General features: G+C 41.3%; 3 protein-coding genes across 5 annotated transcripts in view; 2 read left to right on the forward strand and 1 right to left on the reverse strand.

Moving 5' to 3' along the window:
* The first annotated feature begins 26 nt into the window (after positions 1 to 26).
* zfyve21 (zinc finger, FYVE domain containing 21) lies at positions 27 to 13,655 on the forward strand. Its single transcript, XM_079527354.1, has 7 exons — positions 27 to 226; positions 1,689 to 1,739; positions 2,821 to 2,989; positions 6,252 to 6,327; positions 6,514 to 6,605; positions 8,306 to 8,436; positions 9,269 to 13,655. The coding sequence occupies exons 1-7, from the start codon at positions 101 to 103 to the stop codon at positions 9,302 to 9,304; spliced, it is 681 nt and encodes a 226-aa protein (XP_079383480.1). The 5' UTR covers positions 27 to 100; the 3' UTR covers positions 9,305 to 13,655.
* A 1,138-nt stretch (positions 13,656 to 14,793) lies between these two features.
* brf1a (BRF1 general transcription factor IIIB subunit a) overlaps positions 14,794 to 24,522 on the forward strand; it is a 128,421-nt gene continuing 118,692 nt past the window's right edge. Inside the window, exons 1-3 of one of the 3 annotated variants that reach the window (XM_079527340.1) lie at positions 14,794 to 15,048; positions 18,830 to 19,055; positions 24,252 to 24,332. In XM_079527340.1, coding sequence (XP_079383466.1) covers positions 18,875 to 19,055; positions 24,252 to 24,332 — 262 coding nt within the window. In that variant the 5' untranslated portion in view covers positions 14,794 to 15,048; positions 18,830 to 18,874. Of the gene's footprint in view, positions 15,049 to 15,498; positions 15,597 to 15,837; positions 15,876 to 18,829; positions 19,056 to 24,251; positions 24,333 to 24,522 lie in introns of those variants that run through there. The other 2 variants (XM_079527341.1, XM_079527342.1) reach the window with 2 other exon arrangements.
* On the reverse strand, positions 22,760 to 23,383 carry LOC306941724 (DNA-directed RNA polymerases I, II, and III subunit RPABC1-like; the record flags this gene model as incomplete). The annotated part of the gene is made up of 1 exon (XM_079527360.1): positions 22,760 to 23,383. Exon 1 carries the CDS (start codon positions 23,339 to 23,341, stop codon positions 22,760 to 22,762), a length of 582 nt encoding a protein of 193 aa, XP_079383486.1. The 5' UTR covers positions 23,342 to 23,383.

Below are 24,522 nucleotides of genomic sequence, written 5' to 3' on the forward strand. Positions count from 1 at the left end.
ACTGGTTTGTGGGTGTGTCTGTGAGTTTGTGTCGGAAAGGAATCCCACTGACCGTAGTGTACGGCGGAGAGCGTAGCTCTGTTGTTGCTGCTAGTGGAAAATGTCTTCGGTGCCTGATGGCAAAAAATTAGTCCGAAGCCCGAGTGGCCTTCGCATGGTCCCGGAGAACGGTGCTTTCAACAGTCCGTTCTCACTAGACGAGCCCCAGTGGGTTCCGGATAAAGAGGTACGTGCTAGTGGTTGTTATTGTTTGTTACGGAGGACGATGGAATCCTGCCACATTGGTCCCTCGGACCTGGGCGTTGTATAGTAGGCACGCTCGGTACGTGTTATAGCAGAAGTGGAGACTTATCGGATTCTGATTCTTATCTTATCTGAAGGAACGTCTTCTCTTTATTTGGTTCGATCTATTCTAAATGATTATCTATTTCATTTTGTGAGAAATGGGACCTAATTGTAATAGCATGACTTCCTGTTCCTATAAATGTTACGTTTATTTGAGGTAAACCAATAGTTCTGTTATGTGATTGATTTGGAACATTTTTACATTAATTTTAAAAATGCCACAAAAGAGAACGTGTCATGTAAAATCTCAAAGTGGTACCCTGGCCTGGAGTGGAGTCACATACTACGACATGTCACCAATCTGTGTGTAACAGCCTGTCAAGATAACTAATTTCAAGCTAGCAAGCTACAGCTAACGGCTATGTCCTGCTGCAACTGCAACTAAGCTGTCTGCCAAGTCGTTTTAACATGTTCACTGACGTCTCATACATCTCAAGACGTGTTTTCGTATAATTACTACGTTATTATACCATGTTATTATCCCAGCGGCATGTATTGATAAGTATCCACTAACTCAGTCACTGTACAGACTGTTGGCTGGCTGAGTGGATCCGAGGCAAAGCAAGCTTGTGGCGTGCCAAACATTTGGACTGATCCAGTAAACAATAGCCCTCTTCTGTCCCTCTGGTTTGTCTTGGCTTACCGAGGTTATGGCATCATACAAGCAGATAAATATATTATGTGGTTTGGGTGGGGAGGAGAAACGCGAGCTTCCTACTGAACTGTCAGTACTCAGGCTTGCCTTAGGGGAGCATTTGGCACAGAAGTGAGCTCAGTCAAGTTAATGATTATTTACCTACCTGCTTTTCCATATACATGATGTTTTTTCCTGTAATGCTAGCTGCAAAACACGGATTGGATGTAGTTAAAAAAATGCCCATGATCATATGGGTGGAGACTGAGAAATGTTACACTAGCAACTTTGCAGCCAGGTGCTTTGGAAGTCTGAACGCCAGCTGACTGACTAACTAGCGAATGTCTTGGTTTTGACCTAAAATATATTTGCTTCTAATGTAATGATGCAGTATTGTGTGTTACAAATGCAATTTTAGTATAGCTACTTATATCACAGAGAAAGAAGACAAAGTTTTATGTCTGGGCTACATATTGGAACCGTAATAATATATCTGCAATTTAAGTATCTGTGAGGGCGGAGAGACTTCTTGTATTTCAGTTTTGTATTTCAGTTTCATGGGTCTGTTTGTCAGTATGTGAGGAAATATCTTCCACTTAAACGTTTTGTGTGATTCAGCACGTTTTTGCCCTGTTGAGCTTCTGCTGAACTTGAATCTAGCCAGCAGTACCATGGCTTGCATAACATCCTGTTTTCAATTCCCTTCCAGTGTCCCAGATGTATGCAGTGTGATACCAAGTTTGACTTCATCACAAGAAAGGTGTGTTATGTTTGTTACACTACTGTGGGTGCAAGTAACTGAGTTTATAAGAAAATGAAGACAGTTAGACAAACATTACACAAAAAAGCACTAGAGCCTTTCTTTCTGTTGTGAAACCGGATGGATGGGCTTCCATCCCCATTGTCGGTGACAGGCGCTTAGGGCTGTGTGGTCTGTGGTGACTTCTCTTAAACAATGATCAGCATAAATAAATTAAACAGGTTAGAGAACACTGACTGATAGATATTCTTGTTTCATTTTACTGTGACGCACTTTCGATGGCAACGTGTGGACACCTTTGCAGGACAGAGGGTGCTGAATACAATTAAACAAACATAGTATCTCTTTGGCTACAGTCTCTTGCCAGAGTTTTCCTCACTCTATCCTCACAACCAGAAGTTTAATTCGGTCTGCAATTTTGACAATCCTGCTCCATGGAGTGAGGACTAGGAAGCTATGAGCAAGGAAACATGATTGTATCCTTCCAGGATGATTTTCCAAGCTAAACAGCATGATATTAATGTCCCAACAGTACAGCTGGCGATGTTACATTTTGCATTTAAATTTAGGAACACTAATAAATGTACTTCTGCCTCATGAAATGTCAGCAACAGTCAATAAGTATGTGATGGGATATTTTTCATCAACTGTGAAACAAAGTTTGCCTTCTTCTTTTTTTAAGCCAGTCACAAATGCATATTGCTATTAACAGTAAGGCCTGATTTGTGTGTCTGTTTCACACATTTAAAATGGCCGATCTACAATTTCACAACAGATTGGCAATTTCTGGTGCATGGCAGTTGATGGCACCCAGGGACGTCACTGACCATTTGGTTGCCCTATATTTGTGCTGCCCCCCCTCCCGACCAGAGCGCTGTTTCCTCATGCAGATCGGCTACTTTCGCTGTTTTTGAGGATGCACAACCGGCCGCTCGTTATTACGTGGCGAAGCCGCAGAGAAAATTGTTATTATGCGGGTCGGCGTATTGCACGTATGCGTACCGTCTAAAGTACTAAAGTATATCTCAGGCTTAATGGTAATAGTACTAATAGTAGGACCTGTCTCTTGCTTGTCTCCCAGCACCACTGTCGTCGGTGTGGCCGGTGTTTCTGTGACAAATGCTGCAGCAGGAAGGTGGCCCTGCCCAGGATGTGCTTTGTGGATCCTGTCAGGCAGTGTGGGGAGTGCAGCCTCGTCTCCCACAAAGAAATGGAGTTTTATGACAAACAGCTCAAAGTGCTCATGGGAGGTGAGAGCTTGCTGTAAATCACAATAGAGGGTATGCGGCGCGTGACATCATCATCATACCCGGAAGTTAGGCGAGAATGCCTACTGAGTGGCAAAAAAACTACTTTCTGGCCTAGACAGCCCATACATCCACGCAGAAAAGTCTTATCTTATAGCATTAAATGACATCAAACAATGTTAAACTCACTTTGCTACTCACTTTTCCACTCGATTTGCCACTCGATTTGTCATTCACTTTATGCATACCCTTGAATGCGCATACCCTTGAATTGGTCAGTTGCATGTTGCAGTTGATGTCACACGCAGAAAATAACATATCTATTATAAACATTGTATATAGTAAATATTATTATATCTTGCTTCAGGCTTTATCATTATGTAGTAGAGCCAGACCGGTACATTGGTTTTCAAATGTTTTGAAGCGTTGTGTGATCAGCTTTTTTCATAAATCTTTTTATTGAGATTTTCAGTGAAAGATATCCCAGGATCAGGTAGACACAGTAATAGTCATGATCACAGATCATATTCCTTGGGTAGTATGACAGATTTAAAGTAAGTACAACATAAGATCTGAGTTCTTTTGTTTGCATGTAATAGGTACAGAGATAAATAATAAGGTGACTACGCTACTGAACACCCCGAGCCCCTCCCAAAAAGTAAAATAAATATATATTTTCTCCCAGTTCCCCTGCTTAGTGGTCCATCCCTGCAAATCCCCACAGAAGGTCATTGGGAGGATGAAGATAGTCACGGGTCTCCTCCGATACCCGAGCTTCAAGCCACCAGCTTCTTTTCACCTGACAGTTAAGAGCCTCACTAGGGGGGCGTAACGCATGTGGAGGAACACGGTGTGATCAGCTTTTATGAATTAGCTATTCATTTTATTTTATTTTTTCAAATTGATTGATTCTTTTTTTTCCTTTTTCTTTTTCCTCAAATTTGGGATCGATATAGTACAAACAGAGAAAGTTCTGGAAACTGCAGTCATCTGTTGTTTTAGAACACACTAGTTAGAATAGCGCATTGAAACACATCATACAAACTGTGGAAACCCTTCAGTTTCTGTTTGTTGCCCAGGCGATTTAGCCAGTTAGTGTGTGTTTACCACAAAGGCACTGACCTACATTACCAACTGCATTTTGACGTTTCTGCTCCCTCCATCATATCGACCTTCACTCTAATAATCTTTCAGAAATGCTGTAAAAATAATTTCAACTATTTTTTTGCCAGGTGAAACCTGGCTTATGATCGCTGCTGTTGGCTATAGTGACTTTTGCGCGACCTAGTCATGATTGGCTGCCCGAGTCTGACCCCATACTCTGAAACGCTGCCTAAGCCAATGGGAGTCTGACCCCATACTCTGAAACGCCACGCGGAAGTCTCAAGCAAGCCCCCAGACTTCCATTGAAGTGAATAGCGGGGAGTCACTCCTCATCCACTCTCTAGATATATTATAACTCTATGGTCTCAACCCAGACTATGTAACGCCGCAGAAAAGGGGGACAGATGCACAACGGAGAACGCTTGTTTCACCTGGCTGTTAATGATACGCGTGTCATTCTTGTTTACTGTGCACCTATATTGATATCATGATATGAGACTACTAGATAATTACATATGTTTAGGTAGCATCATTGACCCTTCAATCCTATGTTCTTCTGGAGAAACAAAATCTTCACTTCAGCTTCACAAAAGAAGGGTGGAAGTCCATTATTGAATATATGGGCGATCTGTTTCGTGTGTATCTGATTGTTAGAATTATTTCTAGGCTTGAGTACTTGGCATCTTCAGATAAAGTTCATTTAAATATGCAGACAGAATACACAGACATAAAAGACAGAAGCATAAAGTAAACACTTCAACTTAAGAGACTTCACTGAATGAATGAACTCAATGATATTTATTACAGAAAAGAAACAGAAATTAACTATGAATTGAACATGATAAATGACAAAAGGTTGATGCTAGCCAGTAGTTAATATTAACATCCGTTTCTAAGCTCCATTGTCAAGGCACTAGGCAGTGAGTGTTCAAGGTTGTACTTTATTGTTACATCTTGTGAGGTACATAAGAGACGGAGTTACTTATTTTTTTTTATTGCCGGAAATGCTTTGACCATGTCTCGCGACCCCCGCCCCACCACACCACCAATGCAACCAGATATAATCATTAAGGAAAGTTAATCCATGCACCACGTACTATGTAAACATTTTTGGCTGGAAAATTTCCAGCCATTCAGTTGCAAACATTTTTTTAAAATGATTTGGGGACCCCCAAAATAATTTGGAGACCCCCCCCCCCCCCCCCACACACACACACACACACACACACATGGGTTGAGAACCCCTGGCATAGATAACAGCAAACAAAGGGATAGAATAAAGAGTGCAAGAAAGGGCAAACAAAGAGTTAAAAAAGAGTACCATATGTACATGTGCATGTTTTCCCTGTAGTAGCAAAGTTAGGTCAACTTTTTGTGAACAGTTTCACAGTAGGATATGTTCCATATATCAGTCCATTTCCAGTGGCTTTGAGAAATGTGGCTTTGTGCCACATTTATGGGGAGATAATATTCACGCACAAGTTCATCTAAACTAAGATTGCATTCAAGGATTTTAAAATGGTGAGGTAAACCGCAACATACTTTTTCATACCATTATGTATTGCACACCCATCCCCATGCCTGCATGGGCTGGCCTGCTTTAGTTCAGTTTGTGGTTATAAATAAGGCCCTTCGCCACCACTCCGTGTCACTCAGCCAGCCTCTTAATGAAAAATCCATTAGCAGCATGTATGGTGCTCCATGGGGAAAAGTGGGTTGGCCTCATATGCTTTATTCATAGTGACATTATCAATATCTCAGTGGAACAGGATGGAACAGATTTCATTGTGCTGGACATTTTACATGGAACCTTTTATTTATTTCTATTAAATTCAAAATTGTAAAGGATCCCTTCACCCATTTCCAACCTTATCTTCATATAGTAGAGTACCGAAACAAAGCAAGAACAATGGCTTCTATTTCAGCATGCTACATTTCTGTGAAGAGAAAGGCAGAGTAGTTAGCTTAGAATCCACACCGTTGATGAACTATACACAGCCCACCTCTGAGCCACATTGAGTGAGTATTAGTAATGCGCATTAGTGACTAAGGACCGATTATATGAAAATAGCGCTGTTGAAAATGGTTGAAGTGCTTTTTAGTGGTCTGTTTTGTTCTAGTTTTCAGCTTTTTCACTGAATGGTTTCGTTTTCATTCTTAGGTGGGACATTTGTGGTCACTCTGGGTACATCAGACAAGGCTGAGACCATGATGTGTCGTCTCTCCAATAACCACAGGTACTGTACTGTCGGCGCTTCAATAACCACAGGTACTGTCAGCGCTTCTGTAGACACCGTCAAGAATTGACCCCTGACCTGTCGAGGTCTGTACTTCTCTCTCAACTAGCCAATGAGGCCTGATTTAAACAAGCTTATACCTGATTTTTACAAGCTCAAAACATCTCTCTCCCCCTCCCTCTCCAGGTATCTGTTCCTAGATGGAGAGAGTCATTTTGAGGTGGAGTTGTCTCGTATTTCCAGCATGCAGGTGTTGACAGATGTTACCAGTCCAGGAGGTAAGGAACAGGGTCTTCACTGTTCCCAATTAACAGTACAACCTGATACTACTATAGTATCCAAGCAAAATACTACAGCTAACATGGAATTTCACTACAGCTAACATGAATTATGTTTCTAACAATAATGTGTTCTGTTTTATATTAACATCCTTCTTTCTTCTTCTTGTACTGCTTTGACTCACGGTGGCCTGGGGTGTTTTCTTCTCCTACTGGGCTTAGAGAATGACATTCACACTTACACCAGTCTACTGGACAGTCAGTATATCTCTGAAGGTTAGACCTGGCCGGATCTATAACGTGTTTCAATCTTCTCACTCCAAATCACCCTATTATTCCCATGCATCTCGTGTGCGTCTCATTTCATAGCTGGTGTGTCCTGGGAGTGGTGGTCATTAACATTCCAGTGGCATACTTTCCCTTCAGTGTCTTTCCAAAAGAGTCTTTACTCTCAGTCAAGTCTTTCTAAACTTCTGAGCTAAAATATAGATTATTTTTCCCTGGAAGAAATTGCCCTGGATGACCTCCAAGTCTCTTTTTATTTTTTTCTTCTTTTTTTAACCAATTTTAAATATAGTAAAGTGAGTTAGGATCCTTGTTCTTGTCCCGTGGTTCCTGCCTGGCTTTGGGAGAGAATAATTGATAATCACAAGCAATGTGTAGGCATTTCAAACCACAGAAATAAGTTGATAAACTTTCTCCATGTTAAAAATGGCCTGTTCTTCAAATATTTATTTTGGAAACCACAGCCCTGACTTGTGTGATCAGCATGGTTTACATGTGTGTCCTTAATCATACATTGTGTACATTAAATTAATGAAAAACTGTTTTGACCACAAACCTGAGCACCTTCATGTGGTCACTGTCCACGCCTGCCTTGCATTTAGTGTTTAACAACATCTAAAAGAGCAGACACCCATCTCTCCCTTTCACCTTCTGTTATAGACGATGTGTGTTTGTGTTCTATTCAGTTTTATAACTGAAGGAAATTTAGATTAGACTATCTTATTTAAATGTTGCACATCATTTCTCTGCATCTTTTTGTTTGTGAGGAACCTGTATGTCCGTTTTAATACTTTATAGAAAATTAAAAAGTTATAATTTTCACATTTGAACAGTCTGTCTTGTACATTAGTGATATTATACAGTTAAAATGCTGAATGCACGTTCACAGGAATTTAAGCTCATACAGTGAGGACGCAGATATTGGTAAATGGATACTGTGGCTTTTGTTCCTGGACATTTGTCATTCTCATATTTGGAGCATGGGACACTTGAGCCTTGTGCCTCTGAGGTACCTTAAAGTGGCCTCTTCAAATCATTAGCATTACTTAGTTTACAAGTGTCATTAAATATCTAGCTTTCAGCTAGTGGAACTAGTTAGTTGCAGTGAGTGATTCTAATGTGGTGTTGATTCCTTATTCCAGCTATTTTTGGATCTTGCTAGAAAAACCAGACTAACTTGGAAATTGTCACATAATTCCGTGAAATTCTCTACAAAATGTCATGGTAGCCCACTAGCCCTTGATGGTAGATATCTGAAGTGAAGCCAGTTTGTCGTCAGTCAGACTTAATATGTTGTAGAGCCTCTTTGACAATTTAATCCTATTTAGTTGATAGGTAATTTAGTCATTCATGATCAGACATTCTTTATCCCTGTCACACCAGTTCATCTCTCTTTATGTGTACTGTACATCCAGGAGGAACCTCGCGGGCCACTGGCATGCTGCTCCATTATAAACCCATGAGCTCCCAGGACGCCCAGCAGCTTCGTATGGAAGCTGCAGAGGACAAAAAGGTGGCGTCGATGTGGCTGGCCGCCATGCACAAGGTACAGAAATCAAGAAGATTATGTTTAATACTGGGTGTAATAATAATAACACTACTAATAATAATACATACAGCAATTCTGCTATTCTCACTAGGATCCCTTTGAAGGATGTTTGATTGATTGTATACTTTATTGGACAGAAATGTAAAAGTAAAGTCTGACATTTGGGCTAAAAGGATAACACAAAGTCATGGGGACTTGTCAAGACACATTGACAGATTAAATATTTTCACAGTACAGTTGGTGCAGGGACACACCTACTCCGTGCAACTACCTGCAACCATTATCCCCAATGGCAGTTGCAAGGAGTTGCATTGGTGCGGTTGACTTTAAAACTGTTTTGTTGCGACTAGTTGCCATCCTATAGTCTATTTATATTTCTATAGTGTATGTGTATATTTTATAGTTATTTATACTTACCTTTATTATAACATAGCATTGCGCATCTTAATTGTTGGAGTAATGCACTAAATGGACTAAACTAATGTAACTTGGAGAAATTCCTTTGTGCAAACAACATACATGGCAAAATAAATAAATCTGTTTCTGATATTGTCTCACACCCATGATGATCTCAGAATCAATATCTGCTTCTCTTTCTCGCCCCCCACCATCTTTCTGTTGTCTGTATTTCTTTCTCTCTCTCTCTCTCTGTCTGTATATCTGTCTGTTTGTCTCTCTCACACCCCAACACTCTTTCCCCCCCTCTTAATTTTTCCCTTGCTCTCTTTCCAAACCCTGCCCCCCTGTCTCTCTAACTCTTCATTTTTCCCTTGCTTTCTTTCCAAACCCTGCCCCCCTGTCTCTCTAACTCTTCATTTCCCACACACAGGCAGCCAAGTTGTTGTATGAAGCCAGGGACCAGTGATCTGTCCAACCAGACAGATTAACTCAACACCCGACAGCACACATCCAAGTCTCTCGAACCCTCAGCAAGGCTGGGTATGGTTTCAATCCTACAGTAGCTGTTCCAGTTCTGCCTATTGATTCTTTGTCAGTTCTCAATGCCTATGATGATAATTAGCACCCTTGTGGGAATATTTTGAAAGTGGTTATACTAGAACAAAGATCTTTATTATGACCTTTAGAACTAGCACAATTAGGTCAAATCTCTTTCAAAGAGATTCTTCACTCTTCAGATTTGTTTAATACTTTGAACAAATACTTGGCTTGGCGCAAAATTGCAACTAATTGAAGAGTGACACAGCTGGAATAGGGAGTTTTCTGATACCTTTTTGATGCAGAATTATGTTCTAATCCCATTCTTCTCAATGCGGAACTGGAATTGTTTTGTGAGACTCAAACCCTGTGCCTGACAATGATATATCTTAATGCCTACAGTCTGTTCTCTCACACTTAAAGTGAACTCTTAACCCAAGTTGTGCCCAAGGCGTCTCCAGACGTCCTGGGAATTATCCCATGGTGTGCCCAAGATGTCTGTACGTGTCTTTTTGAAAAAAACTTCAAAACTTTTTTTTTTGGGGGGAAATCGGATGGGCACCCCACGTCGCTATTTTGAAAGAATACAAGGGCACACAAACTGTTTGGTGAACGGTCCATGAAATGTCATCACTGATGTCATACAGTACAAGTTCTAATTGGCCATCTACATAAATAAAAAATAATCTTAGAATACGCAAATCTCCTGGGCTACCCTGAGGTGTGTGTGTGTGTGTGTGTGTGTGTGTGTGTGTGTGTGTGTGTGTGTGTGTGTGTGTGTGTGTGTGTGTGTGTGTGTGTGTGTGTGTGTGTGTGTGTGTGTGTGTGTGTGTGTGTGTGTGTGTGTGTGTGTGTGTGTGTGTGTGTGTGTGTGTGTGTGTGTGTGTGTGTGTGTGTGTGTGTGTGTGTGTGTGTGTAGCCCATTTCCCATTGTATTTTTCTATAAGTAAACAACGTAAACATCTGAAAGGCACACAGTAAAATACATTTGTATACTCACAGAGTTACAAATGGATAAATTAATAGTATTTTACTGGGTAGGACTCAACCCTTGGCCTAGTCTCGCATAGCCAGATGATTGAATATCTCCGCCTAGCTCCGCCGTCCCAATCAGTAGGTAGAGATCTCTGAAAGTCTGGCTACGCAAGACTACCCTAGTCCTGACTCGGGGGGACAAGAATTTGAAAAGTCAGACTGAACCTAAATGGAAGGTTTCAGACAGAGCTGATGTTATTGATTTGAAGAGAAAACACGCCATTTTTCTGGTCCAGTGGTCTCAGCCATGTGAACCATCGATGGACATGGAGTCCTTCTTAAAGACAATATGCAACATTTTCCTTGAACATTTTCAATCTCGTATACTACCACCATATTAAACTACAATAAAGCATATTATTGAGGAATCCATGCAAAAGAGTTATATCAAATGAAATACTATTGTTTAATGGGACATGTATATAGTTCGAGTTGAAGACCACAGACGTTGGTTTCTTCTCCAAACTGTCCAGACTTTAAAATAAACACAGTACATTTTTTACATTTACCTAATAATGTTGAACAAAGGGTCATCGTTGTGTCTCACTTCCTGACCAGCACCCATTCACATAGCAAAAAACAAAAATGACACTTCTGGATGTACGCTGAAATAATACCCACATACCGGTAAATCATGTTCTTGACATGAATTCTATAAATGTTTTCTTTAACTTGTTAAACATTTCAAATTAATGGCATTTGTTAACGTGTTAATTACGAGTGTGACAGCCCTGGTTTAAATAGTTTAACTTTTGAAATGCTTGGAGAGCTGGTTCTCTGAAAGGGAAGCTAGGTGCAGTGCTAAATTCAGTGAAGTGGTTCTTACTATACTGGTTTCACACTGGGACTTTTCATTTCATTGATTGATACGGTAGATTTTCGCCAAAGAGATTTGGTGTAGAGGGGGAAAACGAAGGGGCCAACGATACAGCTCTGTGGGACCCCGGGCAATGAAGCATAGGTTTTAAGTGGTTTGTTCTTCACCCAAGACCTTTTCAGAATGTGTGCTTTTGGGTCTCAACCCACAGGTTGAGAAACATGGCTCTAGAGGCAGTTGCATACGCTTTCACCCTAAAAACCAATGAAAAAAGGTGCCAGAGCTTTGACAAAACGTCTGGTGGACACAATCTATGATACAGGCTGTTAATTAAAATGGAACAACTATTGGGAGTTTTACGATAAAGGAGCCTATTGCTAACATAGGTTCAATGAAGTGTGTTTTTGTTTTATACATTTGTTTATAACTTGGCTTTATGCTTAAGTGTTTGCAGATTATTACAGTCCTTAGGCTTCTGTGCCAAAGGAAACGACCGATTTTTCACTGATTCTAGTGAAGCTTACAAACATACACACACTTTGATAAATGCTTTAAATGTAGTCTCATGTATCGAATTTTTGTATAAACTATTTTGTTAAATATTCCTATTTTAACACAGAAATGCTCTGTATGTACTCGCATACTTTTTATGGCTGAAGTATTACTATAGTTTTTGTAGCACTTGTATACAGTTTACCCTTACTTTCCTATTCAGAAGGCCTACATGTTTTGTTTTACCTTTATGTGATCACTTTACCTTATTTTATATATATGAGTGCTTTGCAGAGCCACAGCCATGTCCAACTGCCTTGAAGTTCAATATTACTTCATAAAGTTGAGTGTAACACTAACATTGGGTCTATTGTCTCTGTAGCCATTTCACAACTGTTAGGTTAACAATAGGGATGTAACAAATCAAATAGATTTTTCTTTTAAATAGAGAAAATTGCAGATCTATAAGCTTATGATGCGTTTTGAGCTTGTACATCGCCAATTTGGCTATTTTTGCTTGACACTATTGTAGGACAAAGTATAAAATAAGGCTTAAGTGTTTAATCTGAATATTGGTTTAGTCTGACTATAATAAAAAGCATTAGAATCTTTAACAAAAAACACGCTTCTCGATTATTTGATGAATCGAAAAAGTAATCGATAGAATAATTGCTAAGAAAATAATCAAATGTTGCAACCCTACCTAGTTAACTTTAATGTTCTGATTCTGATATGACAGTTGGTCCCCATCCTCAGGTTCCCCTGGTACTGCTGTTTTCCATCCCACCAGCAAGATCATTGCATTTATATGGTATCCATGTCATTCCAGCTGTTTAATCAGGGCTTACATTGATATGAGACACCAAGTGAGTGCAATTAAAGCTACAATCCTGAGTTTGATGTCCCTTGACCCTACCCACGACCTGGGTTGAAATTCTTCAGTGGAAGGGTAGAGAGATGCTAGCCTGGCTTGGCCAGTCTCATAGTGTAATTCTAGAAAACTGTAACGGTGTCTTTTTTCCAATGTTCATCTTACTCTAAAGCTGTGACAATTAAATTATGTTAAAATTGAACATGCTCCATACACATTGGTTACGTAACATTTATTAATTGATACAAGTCTTGGATTGTAGCTTTAATCATGTTCGTAGGAGTACTAGGCCGGGGTCCAGGGGCTGGGAACCACTTTGACATAAAATGTTTCCATTTTTTGTATTGTGCTGCTCACCCAGGAATCCTTTTTTGTTTGGTGGTTTGATTGGGACACAGAATATGACTGTGAGGGTTTGTGTAAAAAAAAGATGTCAGTGTGGTTAATGTTAGTGTCATCTCTGGTGTGTAGAATTATGCATTTATGCAATATTTAGTGTTTTCTTGGTTCTCATTTGTTTTGAGCTGGTGGGTTTATACTGCCGTACGAAGCCAAAGAGCTTGGAACCGCTTGAGTAGTAACACAGGAGAACTTCCCGTCTCCTGCACAAGTGTTACTTGTAGGACAATTGGGAAAGTGTCGTTTTAATCATTCATTCAAACCTGCACAGAAATGCACAAAAAAAACACACAAACATCCACCTATAGACTTTATCTGTGACATTGAAAACACACAGAAGTAATTGCTGCTGATTGCCTCTGTAGGACAGTATATACTCACCAGTGTTTAACCGTAATGTGGCTATCTGTGTGTGAGAATGGTACCCTCCGTTCTCAGTGTTGTTAATTCATAAGTGAATTCATAGAGAACCTATTCAAATGGGAAGTTTGCACTACGTTGAGCATTGCCAATTCCCCTCCTCAACCAGTGTGTTGGTACCTGCACTTTATGGTATACCCTGATTACTGTCCTCCATGTCCCTCTGCTTCCATTTACTATGATGCTGAAAATAATGTTCACCCTTTTGGTTGATTATCCTGTTGAGAATAAAGGATGCGTTTATAATCGTGTGGTCTTGTTTGCGTCATTCAAACCAGGATTGTTTTGGGCTGTATAGCTGGAAGGTTCACAGCAGGTTCAACCTTCAAAACGGCTGAAGATTCCATCAATAATAAGTACCACAGACGAAAAACAGTCTAAGTCCAAATTTCATTCTGACCCCTCCACGAAAAGGCCTCGTTGTCCTGAACCCTTATCTATAATTTATACATTATGGATCAATAGTGTGGACTTAGACTGTTTTTCGTCTGTGGCATTATTGAAGTGTCCTTGAGCTAGATTCAATCTTTGCCAACTCATTCTGATTTTGTGCAACAACTGAAAGTATATCATTTTTGTGTCCCTGCTGGGCTTCAGAATAAAATAACCTTGGAGGAGGCCTGGGCCATCTATTCTACACATTGCTGACACATGAGAAGCAGAATCATATTGTGTTATTAATTATGGCGTTCACCGGAGGAAATTTGCTTTGGCACATTATTGCAGTGTTTGCACAGCTAACAATAAAAACTAGATAGGCCTATATAAAAATAGATATATAGCCTAAAGCACTTTAAAGCAAGAACACTGGCCTCGTGACGCTCGGCCAGTTTGGAACCTCACACTCTCATGGAGAATGAGGTTCCAAATGGGTCTAGTAGTCACATTTGTAATATCTTGGGTTCTAATCTGGCTCAAGATATGATGTTTCCCATTTTTTCTCATGCCTTTCACTTTTCTATGCTATGACCTTGGAGATATATTTCATCAAGTGTGACTTACTTGACATGCAAATGTGAAAATCTATAAAATACACATCTGATCCAATAAAACTATAAACTTCTGGAAGACGGTAATGAAATGATTACCACCATAAATGTTGTCCCTTTAAAAATCTCAGCGTTTCCACGCACCACCGTGTCATTTTGGACGGTATCACTTGTTAGGAAAGTGGGGGTGACACGACATCCTTGACATTATGTATTACATTGATATTCTTTATGGGTGAATGGTTTCATATTACTATACCACATGAATGTGAATATAACCTTGAATTTGTGAGAAAATAAGAAGTTAACAATGATCAAGGATATTAAGATTGCATGGTGGAGGGTAAAGGTGCCACGGCTGCCACCCCCCGAGGTTACTTTGGTATCGCCCGAGTATCGAGCATCTGAACCCACGTGTAGGGCGTGTGTGTGTGTTGTCTTGCACATAGTGTTTGTTGAACTACCGGGTAGTACTGTGCTCTATGCTGTACATAAATAACTCATAGGCTCAATGAATAATACATTAAAAAATAGCATTGCTATAAGAAAGAGTTGGACTGGGTTTGTGAGAAGAAGCTGACACGCGGTCCAGTCCAAGCCAAGGTGCCGGCAAGAAAGCGTGGTCACCACGGTGTGGATTTGTATCCTTGGTATGTACAGGCAGCAGCTACTAACAGCAATCATATCAGTCAAGCTGTAGAATACAGTCGATTTAGCTGGTTATTTCATTCGGACATGGCTAATTGCATCAGCCCAGCCAGTGTCAAATCAGTGTGGATAACTGTCACCGGCTAGTAGCTACACAGAATTCGGTTACCAATACATTTATGTGACGCTAGAGGTCGCAGCTGTGCCATTTCTGTTCAAGCGATACAAAGCATTGAATTAGGTAGAATTCTATTTTTTCTTAATTACTCGTGCTAGCAAGTTGAGGGGGCTCATACAATTAATAAAGTACCGGTAGTCGTTTTCATAAACTGGCGGAAATTTGAAAACAAACCCCTTTTTAAATGACTTTGCAAGGTAATTGCGCAACAGCGTTCTCTGTCTACTCTACAGCAATGGTCTGGTGTCAAAAGCATCATTCAGTAGGTCACCAATTCTGATGTACCACTGCTATAGCTTTAGCTCGATCTTGCCGGGTCAGCTATCATCAACCGTGTGGGTCTACAACTCCATGTGCAACAACCCCAAACAGGTTTGCTGCTGCTTTATATTTTCTTTCCCCCGTAACCTTTAGTTCAGCTTACAGCTGAGCTCACCAGAAACTTATTTGAGTCTTGTATTAGCTGGTAAAATAACAGAAGTCTAGTGGGCTACTGTGCTTATATTCTGTGCCGGTGGGCTGCAGTGCAGAGCGTTGCCACGTAGCTAGCCAGCTGAGAAGAAGTGGAGTGATAAATACTAGTCAGCCGGTGAACTGTGTCTGTCACGCTGTTGCAACTTGCAAGCCATGAGTGATCGCATTGGACTCCAGGTCTGAGTTTGATTTGTACACAGTGAAGTTTTTTAATGTTCTTATTTATGTAAACTGTATTATATTTCGCTCATTATTTTACACCTGTAAACTTGACAAGTGAAGTTGAGTTGAAGTTCGAAAAGTTTTTTGTAGCCTACTGCTGTTGCGCTCCTTCAAGAGGTTGTATTGATTTATGCATATTGATGAAGCAATTATTTGTGTCAGTCATCAATCGTGGTCATCAGTGTGTTGTGCATCTGTTCACAGGATGTCATCATTCATTATCTTCTTACATTCATTTGCATATACATATATATTAGTGATACAAAAAAGGGACTCTTGCACATCCAAAAACCCGGTGGGAGGTGCAAGTCTAGTTAGCAGGCATAGACTTAAAAAACGTTTTTATTAGCACGACACGTTTCGCAGTGAGATATAATATGGCACCTGACGAAGCTCACAGCGAAACGCGAAAGCCGGCTGCGGAACTTTTCCGGCTGCCGGACGTGGCTGCACTAATAACTTTGGGGCAGGCCCGTCTAGAGTTTGAATGGACAGGTATAAGTCAAAAGGGAGACATCGAAGAGGAAGGATGGATGGGGAAGGACCAACATATGGATTGTCAGAACAGGTTCTGACATGTATCCATAGGCTATATGGAGATCTAAGGGTTTGAGGTCAAATACGGAGTTGCTGGCCAATATTGATGACAAAAATGTACAATTTGTGTACACACACACTGTGTGTGTGTGTGTGTGTGTGTGTGTGTGTGTGTGTGTGTGTGTGTGTGTGTGTGCGTGTGATACACATACAATACAGGCTGGATGGTAACCTTTTTAACATCCGTCACCACCCAGCACATCCTGGAGTTACAGTATGCTGATGACTGTGCTCTACTCACTCACACACCGAATCCCTTCAGCGTGCACTAAATGTGGTCGCCTCCATATACAGTGCCATTGGTCTCCAGATAAACATTAAAAAAAACACATACTCGTGCAGCATTTCACTCCCCAGCCAAACACGCCTATCTTCACCCTCGACGGGCACTCATTAGCCATCGTCCCTCACTTCACCTACCTCGGTAGCACTCTGTCACCATCATGCACCATAGACGATGATGTCCAGGCTCGCATCAGCCTGGCCTCTGCTGCCTTTGGTAGGCTAAGGTCCAGGGTTTTTCAGAACAGGAACCTCACCATCTCCACTAAGGCAGCTGTGTACAAGGCAGTCTGCCTTTCCACACTGCTCTACAGCTCGGAAACCTGGACACCCTACCATAGGCACATAAACTGTCTAGAGACTTTCCACATCTTCTGCCTCCAAAGGATCCTGGGTCTGACCTGGGCCGACAGGGTGCCGTACATCGAAATATACGACCGGACCAACACACCCAGCATTACAGCACTCCTTGGCCAAAAACATCTCAGATGGGTTGGGCATGTGATTCGTATGCCAGCCCACCGCCTACCCCGACAGATCCTGTATGGCCAGCTTCAAGCCGGACAAAGGGCTGCTGGGGGTCCAAAAAAGAGGTACAAGGACCACATCAAAACCCTCTTGAAGAAGTGTGACATCAAACCACCAGCACTAGAGTCCCTGGCTGTTGATCGCCACACCTGGAGCTCTACCTGTCACAAGGGAATCACTCATCTTCAGGAGAAGCTCACAGAGAGGAGAGTACAGCGGCGTGCACAGAGGCACCAAAGGTCCACCGACCACCACTGCTGCCTTCCCCTGCCCCTCCTGTGACAAAGTCTGCGAATCACGCATTGGTCTGAACAGCCACCTGGCTATGCACAGACGACAGACACAACAATAATAATCTCATAAACTATATTTGGAGCAACGTAATCATCGACATCGATGGACTGCCATAAGCAAGCAAAGTGTGTGTGTGTGTGTGGTAAGAGTAGTAGTACAGTACTAATACTACAGTACGAATAGTACAGTAGGAATACTACAGTACGGCATGGCATAGTACAGATCACAGAGATAGTACAGTACGAATAGTACGTTGTGGTACAGTAAGTACCAGTATGGTTACAGTGCTACTTCAGTACGAGTAGTACGTGTACTACAGTACAGTACGTATAGTTGCACTGCTCAGTTCACATGGGTCTGATTTTCTTTTTCTTTTTTTTTATCCAGAAAAAGTAACTGTTTTGGACATATGTAGGCTATTGTTTCCAACCAACAGAGATGATATGCCTGAATTGTGTGCTTCCTCCCATGATAGCGTGTTGTATATTACTTGAGCCTCAACGTTTATTACGATTATTTTTGTGGACAGGAGATGCATATTAAATTGCATTAAATCTTGGGGTGGGGAATTCTCAAGCCAGACTTCTGCATTTGAATGTGTACTATCTATGACTATGAGGACCCATGTTTGTTAGACCTACCTAAAGCTGCTGGGTGGGTGATGTGTAAAAATCAAATATCACAATATTTTTGACCAAACACCTATCGATATTGTGATGATTAATATGGTATTGTTACACAATAGACATTTTCATTTTAATGTTTAATAAAAAAAAAAAATATGGAAAAAGCAGCTGATCTACAAGCTCACAATATGTTTCATTGCTTTCTTCTTTGTGAGCTTGTAGATCGGCTATTTCATCTGGGTTTTTGAGAGAAGCTAGCCCCTCCTATACCCAGCTTTGTGTGTACCCCATAGCAATGATTTGATTAGCTGAGCTGAGTGATGTATGATGATAAGAGCGCCCCCCACTTCAGTGTGATTTTCCTCTACCATTTCTGACAATTTTCGAAAGTATAAAATATGGCTTACTTGATTAAAAACCAGGAAAAGACAACGGATATTCCATATCACACATGATATTACAATATCCAACATCCCAGACAATATCTACTGCCCAGCCCTAGTCAGGCCCTTGACATTCGGAGCACCCTTGTGTGGCACCTGTGCAGACCTTTGCCATTGATTCATTGATGTTTCCCCTCAGGCTCTGTGGTGTGACTGAGGGTCAGCAGCTGTCCAAGGCATCACCATGAGGCTGTGTAAGAACTGTGGGAGTTCAGACATCGATGTGGACCAATCCAGGGGAGATGCCGTCTGTATGGGCTGCGGCTCCGTCCTGGAGGACAATATCATCGTGTCCGAGGTTCAGTTTATGGAGTCCAGTGGAGGCGGGGCATCTCAGGCTGTAGGACAGTTTGTCTCCAGAGATGGTGAGTGACTGATGATCATAGGTTATAGGCTACATGCTTTTATGGTATTTGTGATTAAGAGTAGACTGTAATCAGTGGGTGGAGAGAGCGAGACAAAAACAGAGATATACTCACTGTACGTACGTGCCAGCAGTCCAGCGTATGGAATCCAGTGTGACACAATAAAAAAAACATTACTTGAGGAGCACACATGCAGAATGGCCCATTTCACAATCATATTATTGATTGTAATTGGTAATGCATAGATAGTTTTGTTTATAATGTTGCAGCTGGTGAGGGTGCGGTGCTTATTTGTATTACTTTATGTGCTGCTGGGTAGCTTAACCCCTCAATTAATTTGCTAGTAACTAAACCTACAAAATGATTGTAGTTGAGTAAAAAGTACTTAGGTGCCTCCGAGTGACTATATAAAGTATACCAAGAAATGGAAATACTCAAGTAGCTTACAGAAGTGCCTCGAAATGGTTTAAGTACTTGAGTTGAGTAATATTTAGTTGTGCTCCACCAATGGTGCTGATCACATAAATCCCATAACATCCTGGCTTAGAATCTAGGTCAAAACGTGTCTCACTCATGTCTTTTCTGATTCTGACTCTTGAGTCTAGTCTTGATGCTCTACTTTTGTCACACACGAATACAGAAGCCAAATATAGCATAAAACATTGTGTTCAAAATGAGGTCCAACACCCATAATAAAGTGTATTTAAATTCTCCAAGGATGACAAGTTACACAGATTTATTTTGGTTGTGGTCCATTTGGTAACCAATTGCTTGGACAGAATGCTGGCAGACTGCCTTGACTCCGTTATTAAACAGAGATCCGGAACTCAGAGAATGAACAAGAACATAATGGCTCTCTGAAGGATCTACTAAATCTTCCATGAAGCAGATAAGCTGAGCTGACGTTCTTGTTAATTGCACGATTTGAGCCTTGAGGCACTTTTTCTCCATTCATAACATTTACATTATGATGAGGTATTTTTTTCTTAATGGCATTTCTTTTGTAATGGGGCATACAGTGGAAAGTGAAGCAATATGAAGGAGACAGAGAACATAAAGACTGAAGCTTAAGTCATACTCTGTTGTATAACGGTGTTATTTGCAGACTGGAGCCGATCTACAAGATGTGATGCTTTGTGAGCTTGTAGATCGTCTCTTATAGGCAAGTGGCACGCACTGTCCTAGGGAGTATAAATTAGATTTAATCACATGGTCCTAGTGCCCCTATTCTGGGGAAAACATTCGGCTAATATAGCAGATCTACAAACATACTAAATGGACGTTACTGTACGTTGTGTTGCGGTGGGCGAATCATCAGACCGTTAAGTATTTCACACTACATCTTTTTTTTTTTGTAAATCGGCTATCATTATATCTTTGTGGCTTTCACACTAAACGATTGATAGCCGACTAGGGATCTCACACACTGCAAGAGTTAACCAAGATGCGATACAGACCCGATACATATAGGCTACATTTGTTTTTTATTCCAATTCATTTTGACGTTTCACGTACGTGCAGGATGCCATGATACAAGCGCGAGACCATCACAGGACGCGTGCACACACGCACACACACACACACACACACACACACACAGCGCAGAAGTTTGCGCTGTAACGTTGATTCCAATGCGGTTTTATCAACATTATTCAAGTGCGTTGGTTACTTGGATTTATAGACTATTTAACAGCAATATTAGGCTAATATAGCTAGCTACCAATATGTATGACACCTGGAATAAAGGTTATATTATCATCTATTGATACAGTCGACAGACTTTCTGTCCTGTGTACCTTTTTCTGGGTTCCGTCGCAACCCTGTTCATACTGTATGATGTCCAGTTATATATTATCATCTATTGATACAGTCGACAGACAGACTTTCTGTCTGTGAGCACAGCTGTCCTGTGCTCTCATACCTTTTCTGGGTTCCGTCGCAACCCTGTTCATACTGTATGATGTCCAGTCGGCGAGAGAGCCAAATATCAAACCTGCCAGATATTCAGACAGGAAGTCATCGGTGAGCTTATCTCTTATCGCTGCTGGATCTTCTTGCAGAGCCTTGGACACACAACACATAGAGCAAAACCATGGCGATCAAAGCCCAATCTTGCGTCACATCTGGGATTTTGTCGGTGAGCGCCAAAAAAGCTCCCCGACAGCATAAACGGAGCAAATATCGTGCAGTGTGTAGGGGGACTAAGTATTTAGGGTTTATGTGGTAATCATTACAACAAACGCAGGTCATAAACCAGTCTCCAACATGTGACATGTCAAGCTTATAGTGTCAAGAAGTTACTGCTTTTTGCTAATATGCACGTGCACAACACAGGTATCTGCCCCCAAAGCCACTTATCTGTATTCACAACATTGACTTCATGATTAGCTCCGACCTTCAGACTAACACATTAATTGCGCTGAGCATGAACAAGACTCTGACCAGAGAGGGCTTAAGAGGGCCTTTGTGATTGAAGATTCTCTGTCCTGCCACTAGAGTGCAGTGTTGACTATGATACTGCATAGATTGTGAAAACAAAAAAACATGGTCTAACTAGAAAAAGTGCCCTTCTGGGCACAGGTCTCCACCAGGAGGATAGGACTGTGTGAGATGTTTGGCAAAATGTTTAGTAGTAATATAAACATGTTTGCCTTGTATGGCAATTGGATGATTTGAGGCATTTTGTTCCAATCAACCTGTTTTGCAAAAATCAACCTGTTGGTGGCGCTATAACAGGCCAATGTGAAAAGGGTGGGATATATTCCTCAGCCTAGTAAGAAAATGTGTGAAAGATTTCACGTAAATTGCATGCTGTGTTCATGATTTGAGGCTTTTGTTCAAAACGGGGCAATCTTGCAAACTGTGAAAGGCAATTATAGCCAATTAGGGTGGAATATGAAATATCGGACAGATCCGACTTGAGCACATGACCATAGAGATACTGTGTAACGATTTGTGAGATTTTTGGACAGAATCTGGAGGAGTAATATCCAAAAATGTGTTTTACAAAAGTCGGCCTCCTGGTGGCGCTATAAAAGGCAGATGCGGAAAATGCAGGTCAAAGGTTTGTCCTTGGCCTCTAGGGAGTGTGCATGCAACGTTTCACGCAGATCGGTGCAGTTTTAGGTAACAAATGTGAAAAGCTGCCTCATGGTGGCGCTATAACAGGCTGTTCTGGAAAATGCGGGGCAGAGGTTCATCGTTGGCATCTAGGGAGTGTGTGTGCAAAGTTTGGCATCGACCGGGTTAACGGTGCCGGAGATTAGCTGGTAACGGACGGACGGAAGGACACACGGACGGACGGACACACACACACACGGACGGACACACACACGGACGGAGTGCAAAACATACTCTCTCACCATGCCTTCGGCCTGGTGGAGACAATAAGGGCATGGCTACCATGTGAATCTTGGGTCAGTCATCTATAAAGTGTCTTATTAGGGAGTTTTAGCCTAAATGTTGATTGATTCATGAAATTCAGTAAATGTTCCCTAACAATGAATGTATCTGCAAAATTGTATAACACACCATTGGATTAACTCATTTACTGCCAGATTTATTTCTGGCTGCATTTGCACTGCCAGGCTATTTTGGTATTTGCTTACCTTTTAAGTAGTCACAGAATATTCATCTTCACTACGATCGCACCCACATGGTAATGGTACCAAGTTTCCTTGACTATGAACACAAAGAACTTGCTGTCACTGTACCAATCTGTATGTAATATACCGCCCAGCCGTCTCACTAGGTCTGATGATTTTAACTACCTGTCCCCTTTTCAGGCCAAAGTAGCGAGCCACAGGGTCCACTCTCTGGATTCTAGGTAGCTGACTCTCCTTGAGTTTGTATCGTGCCAGCAGTTCAGTCACTTCCTCCTTGGTCATGACAATGTGTTCTGGAACGAGCTCATGCTCTGTGATGTTGATGAGCAGCTCTTCCTGTAGGAAGTGTTCCAGGATGTATTTGGGTGCCATGTCAACCAGAGCCTCTTTGGCTGACGGCGTCATGCCCTTCTCGGTAACAATGATAGCACGTGTGATGTTTTCCTCCTGCATCCTCTGACAATTTATCTTGATGTGTTTGATGCCAATCTTGATTTCCTCTGGAAAGAAAACAAACATCTGGTCAGTGGGGTCATCATTGTGTGCAACTAGCACAGTGAGATCTTGCCGTCTGGGGCGACCCTCGTTAGGCTTGTCTCCAAATTGACCCTTAAATTCATCAAGAGTCTGGTCCAGTTCATCCTGGGTCACCAGATATCCCCTGTCGTGGCACAACTGCATGATTGTTTTACGGATTTTCCACAGCTTGTACGTTTCTTCTTCGTTATCTACAATGTCTTTGAACCTCCTTGAACCTTCATCCATCATCTATTTGAACCCTATTACTTGATTGAGATTAGTTTAATTTAATATTGTAAAGGCTGTGTAAAGACTGAAAACTTCATAAGAGATGGCACACTCAATATGTAAACAATACTTACTGCTTCTTGCAGTCTGTGGGCCAGGTTTTAAGTCTGGTTTGATGCTCGTTGTGGTGTCAATGTGATGCCATTATGATGTCAGCCATGCCTGGAGTTCCATGTCTGTATTGTCCAAATATGGTGATCTATGATATCAGACTGGCCTCCAAGTTCTCTGATTGTCAATACCTGCCTGCCATTTCTCTCATATTGTGCTCATTGCCACCACACGCACATCCCCCGCAGAAAAGCAACACATGGCATACAAGGCGCACACACAAAATCCACATTTCAGCAAAGCGTCCACCAAAGATAAGAAAAACAAGAGATATATTGCAAGTATACCCTCGGAAAATAAATCTGTGTGAAAATATAACTAAAACCGATAACATACAGTATGTGAGAGTATATACCTTAACACACCATTTTCAATAGCCAAGAATGTACTTATTTTTCCATAGGCACATGTGGATGATCAGTTTATCACATGCATACTCACACAAGTCGTGAACAAAAGAACAATAACAAAGCAAAAACAATGGATTGATATATGAACTAAATTGAAATGTCCATGACTTGTTAAACACACAATGGCCAATTAAGTTGTAAATGGGCAACGATACCTATTGACACAGGTATAGTCCTTTGGACACATTGAATGTAACCTGTAACATGTTTTTTTCCTTTTCTTTTTTTAATGATGTTAATACCCTTCCCTTCCTTGTTCCCAGACGGCGGCAAGAATCCTACGTTTGGTGAGGGATATTACACAGGTTCTGGAAGGGAGTCCAGAGCCCAGACACTGGCGAATGGTGAGTCAACAGCAGGGGGCACCAGTACCCTTTGTGCAGTGCTGATATATCCATGAATGCTTCATGTATCACAGATAGATAATATTTTGCAAACCTTTGTAGTCCAAATGGCCTGAAGGCCTATAGACCCGTCTTTAAGCCATTACCCCTTCATCTGCTAAACATATTTTATTCAAAGAGTCAAAGACTG

Source organism: Electrona antarctica (assembly GCF_951216825.1).
Source record: "Electrona antarctica genome assembly, chromosome: 18".
NCBI classification, from domain to species: domain Eukaryota; kingdom Metazoa; phylum Chordata; class Actinopteri; order Myctophiformes; family Myctophidae; genus Electrona; species Electrona antarctica.

Coding starts and splice junctions, on each gene's coding strand:
- zfyve21 (XM_079527354.1), top strand. CDS start 101: ATGTCTTCGGTGCCTGATGGCAAAAAATTAGTCCGAAGCCCGAGTGGC. Junction 6,328..6,513: donor CGTCTCTCCAATAACCACAG/GTACTGTACTGT, acceptor CTCCCTCTCCAG/GTATCTGTTCCTAGATGGAG. Junction 6,606..8,305: donor AGATGTTACCAGTCCAGGAG/GTAAGGAACAGG, acceptor CTGTACATCCAG/GAGGAACCTCGCGGGCCACT.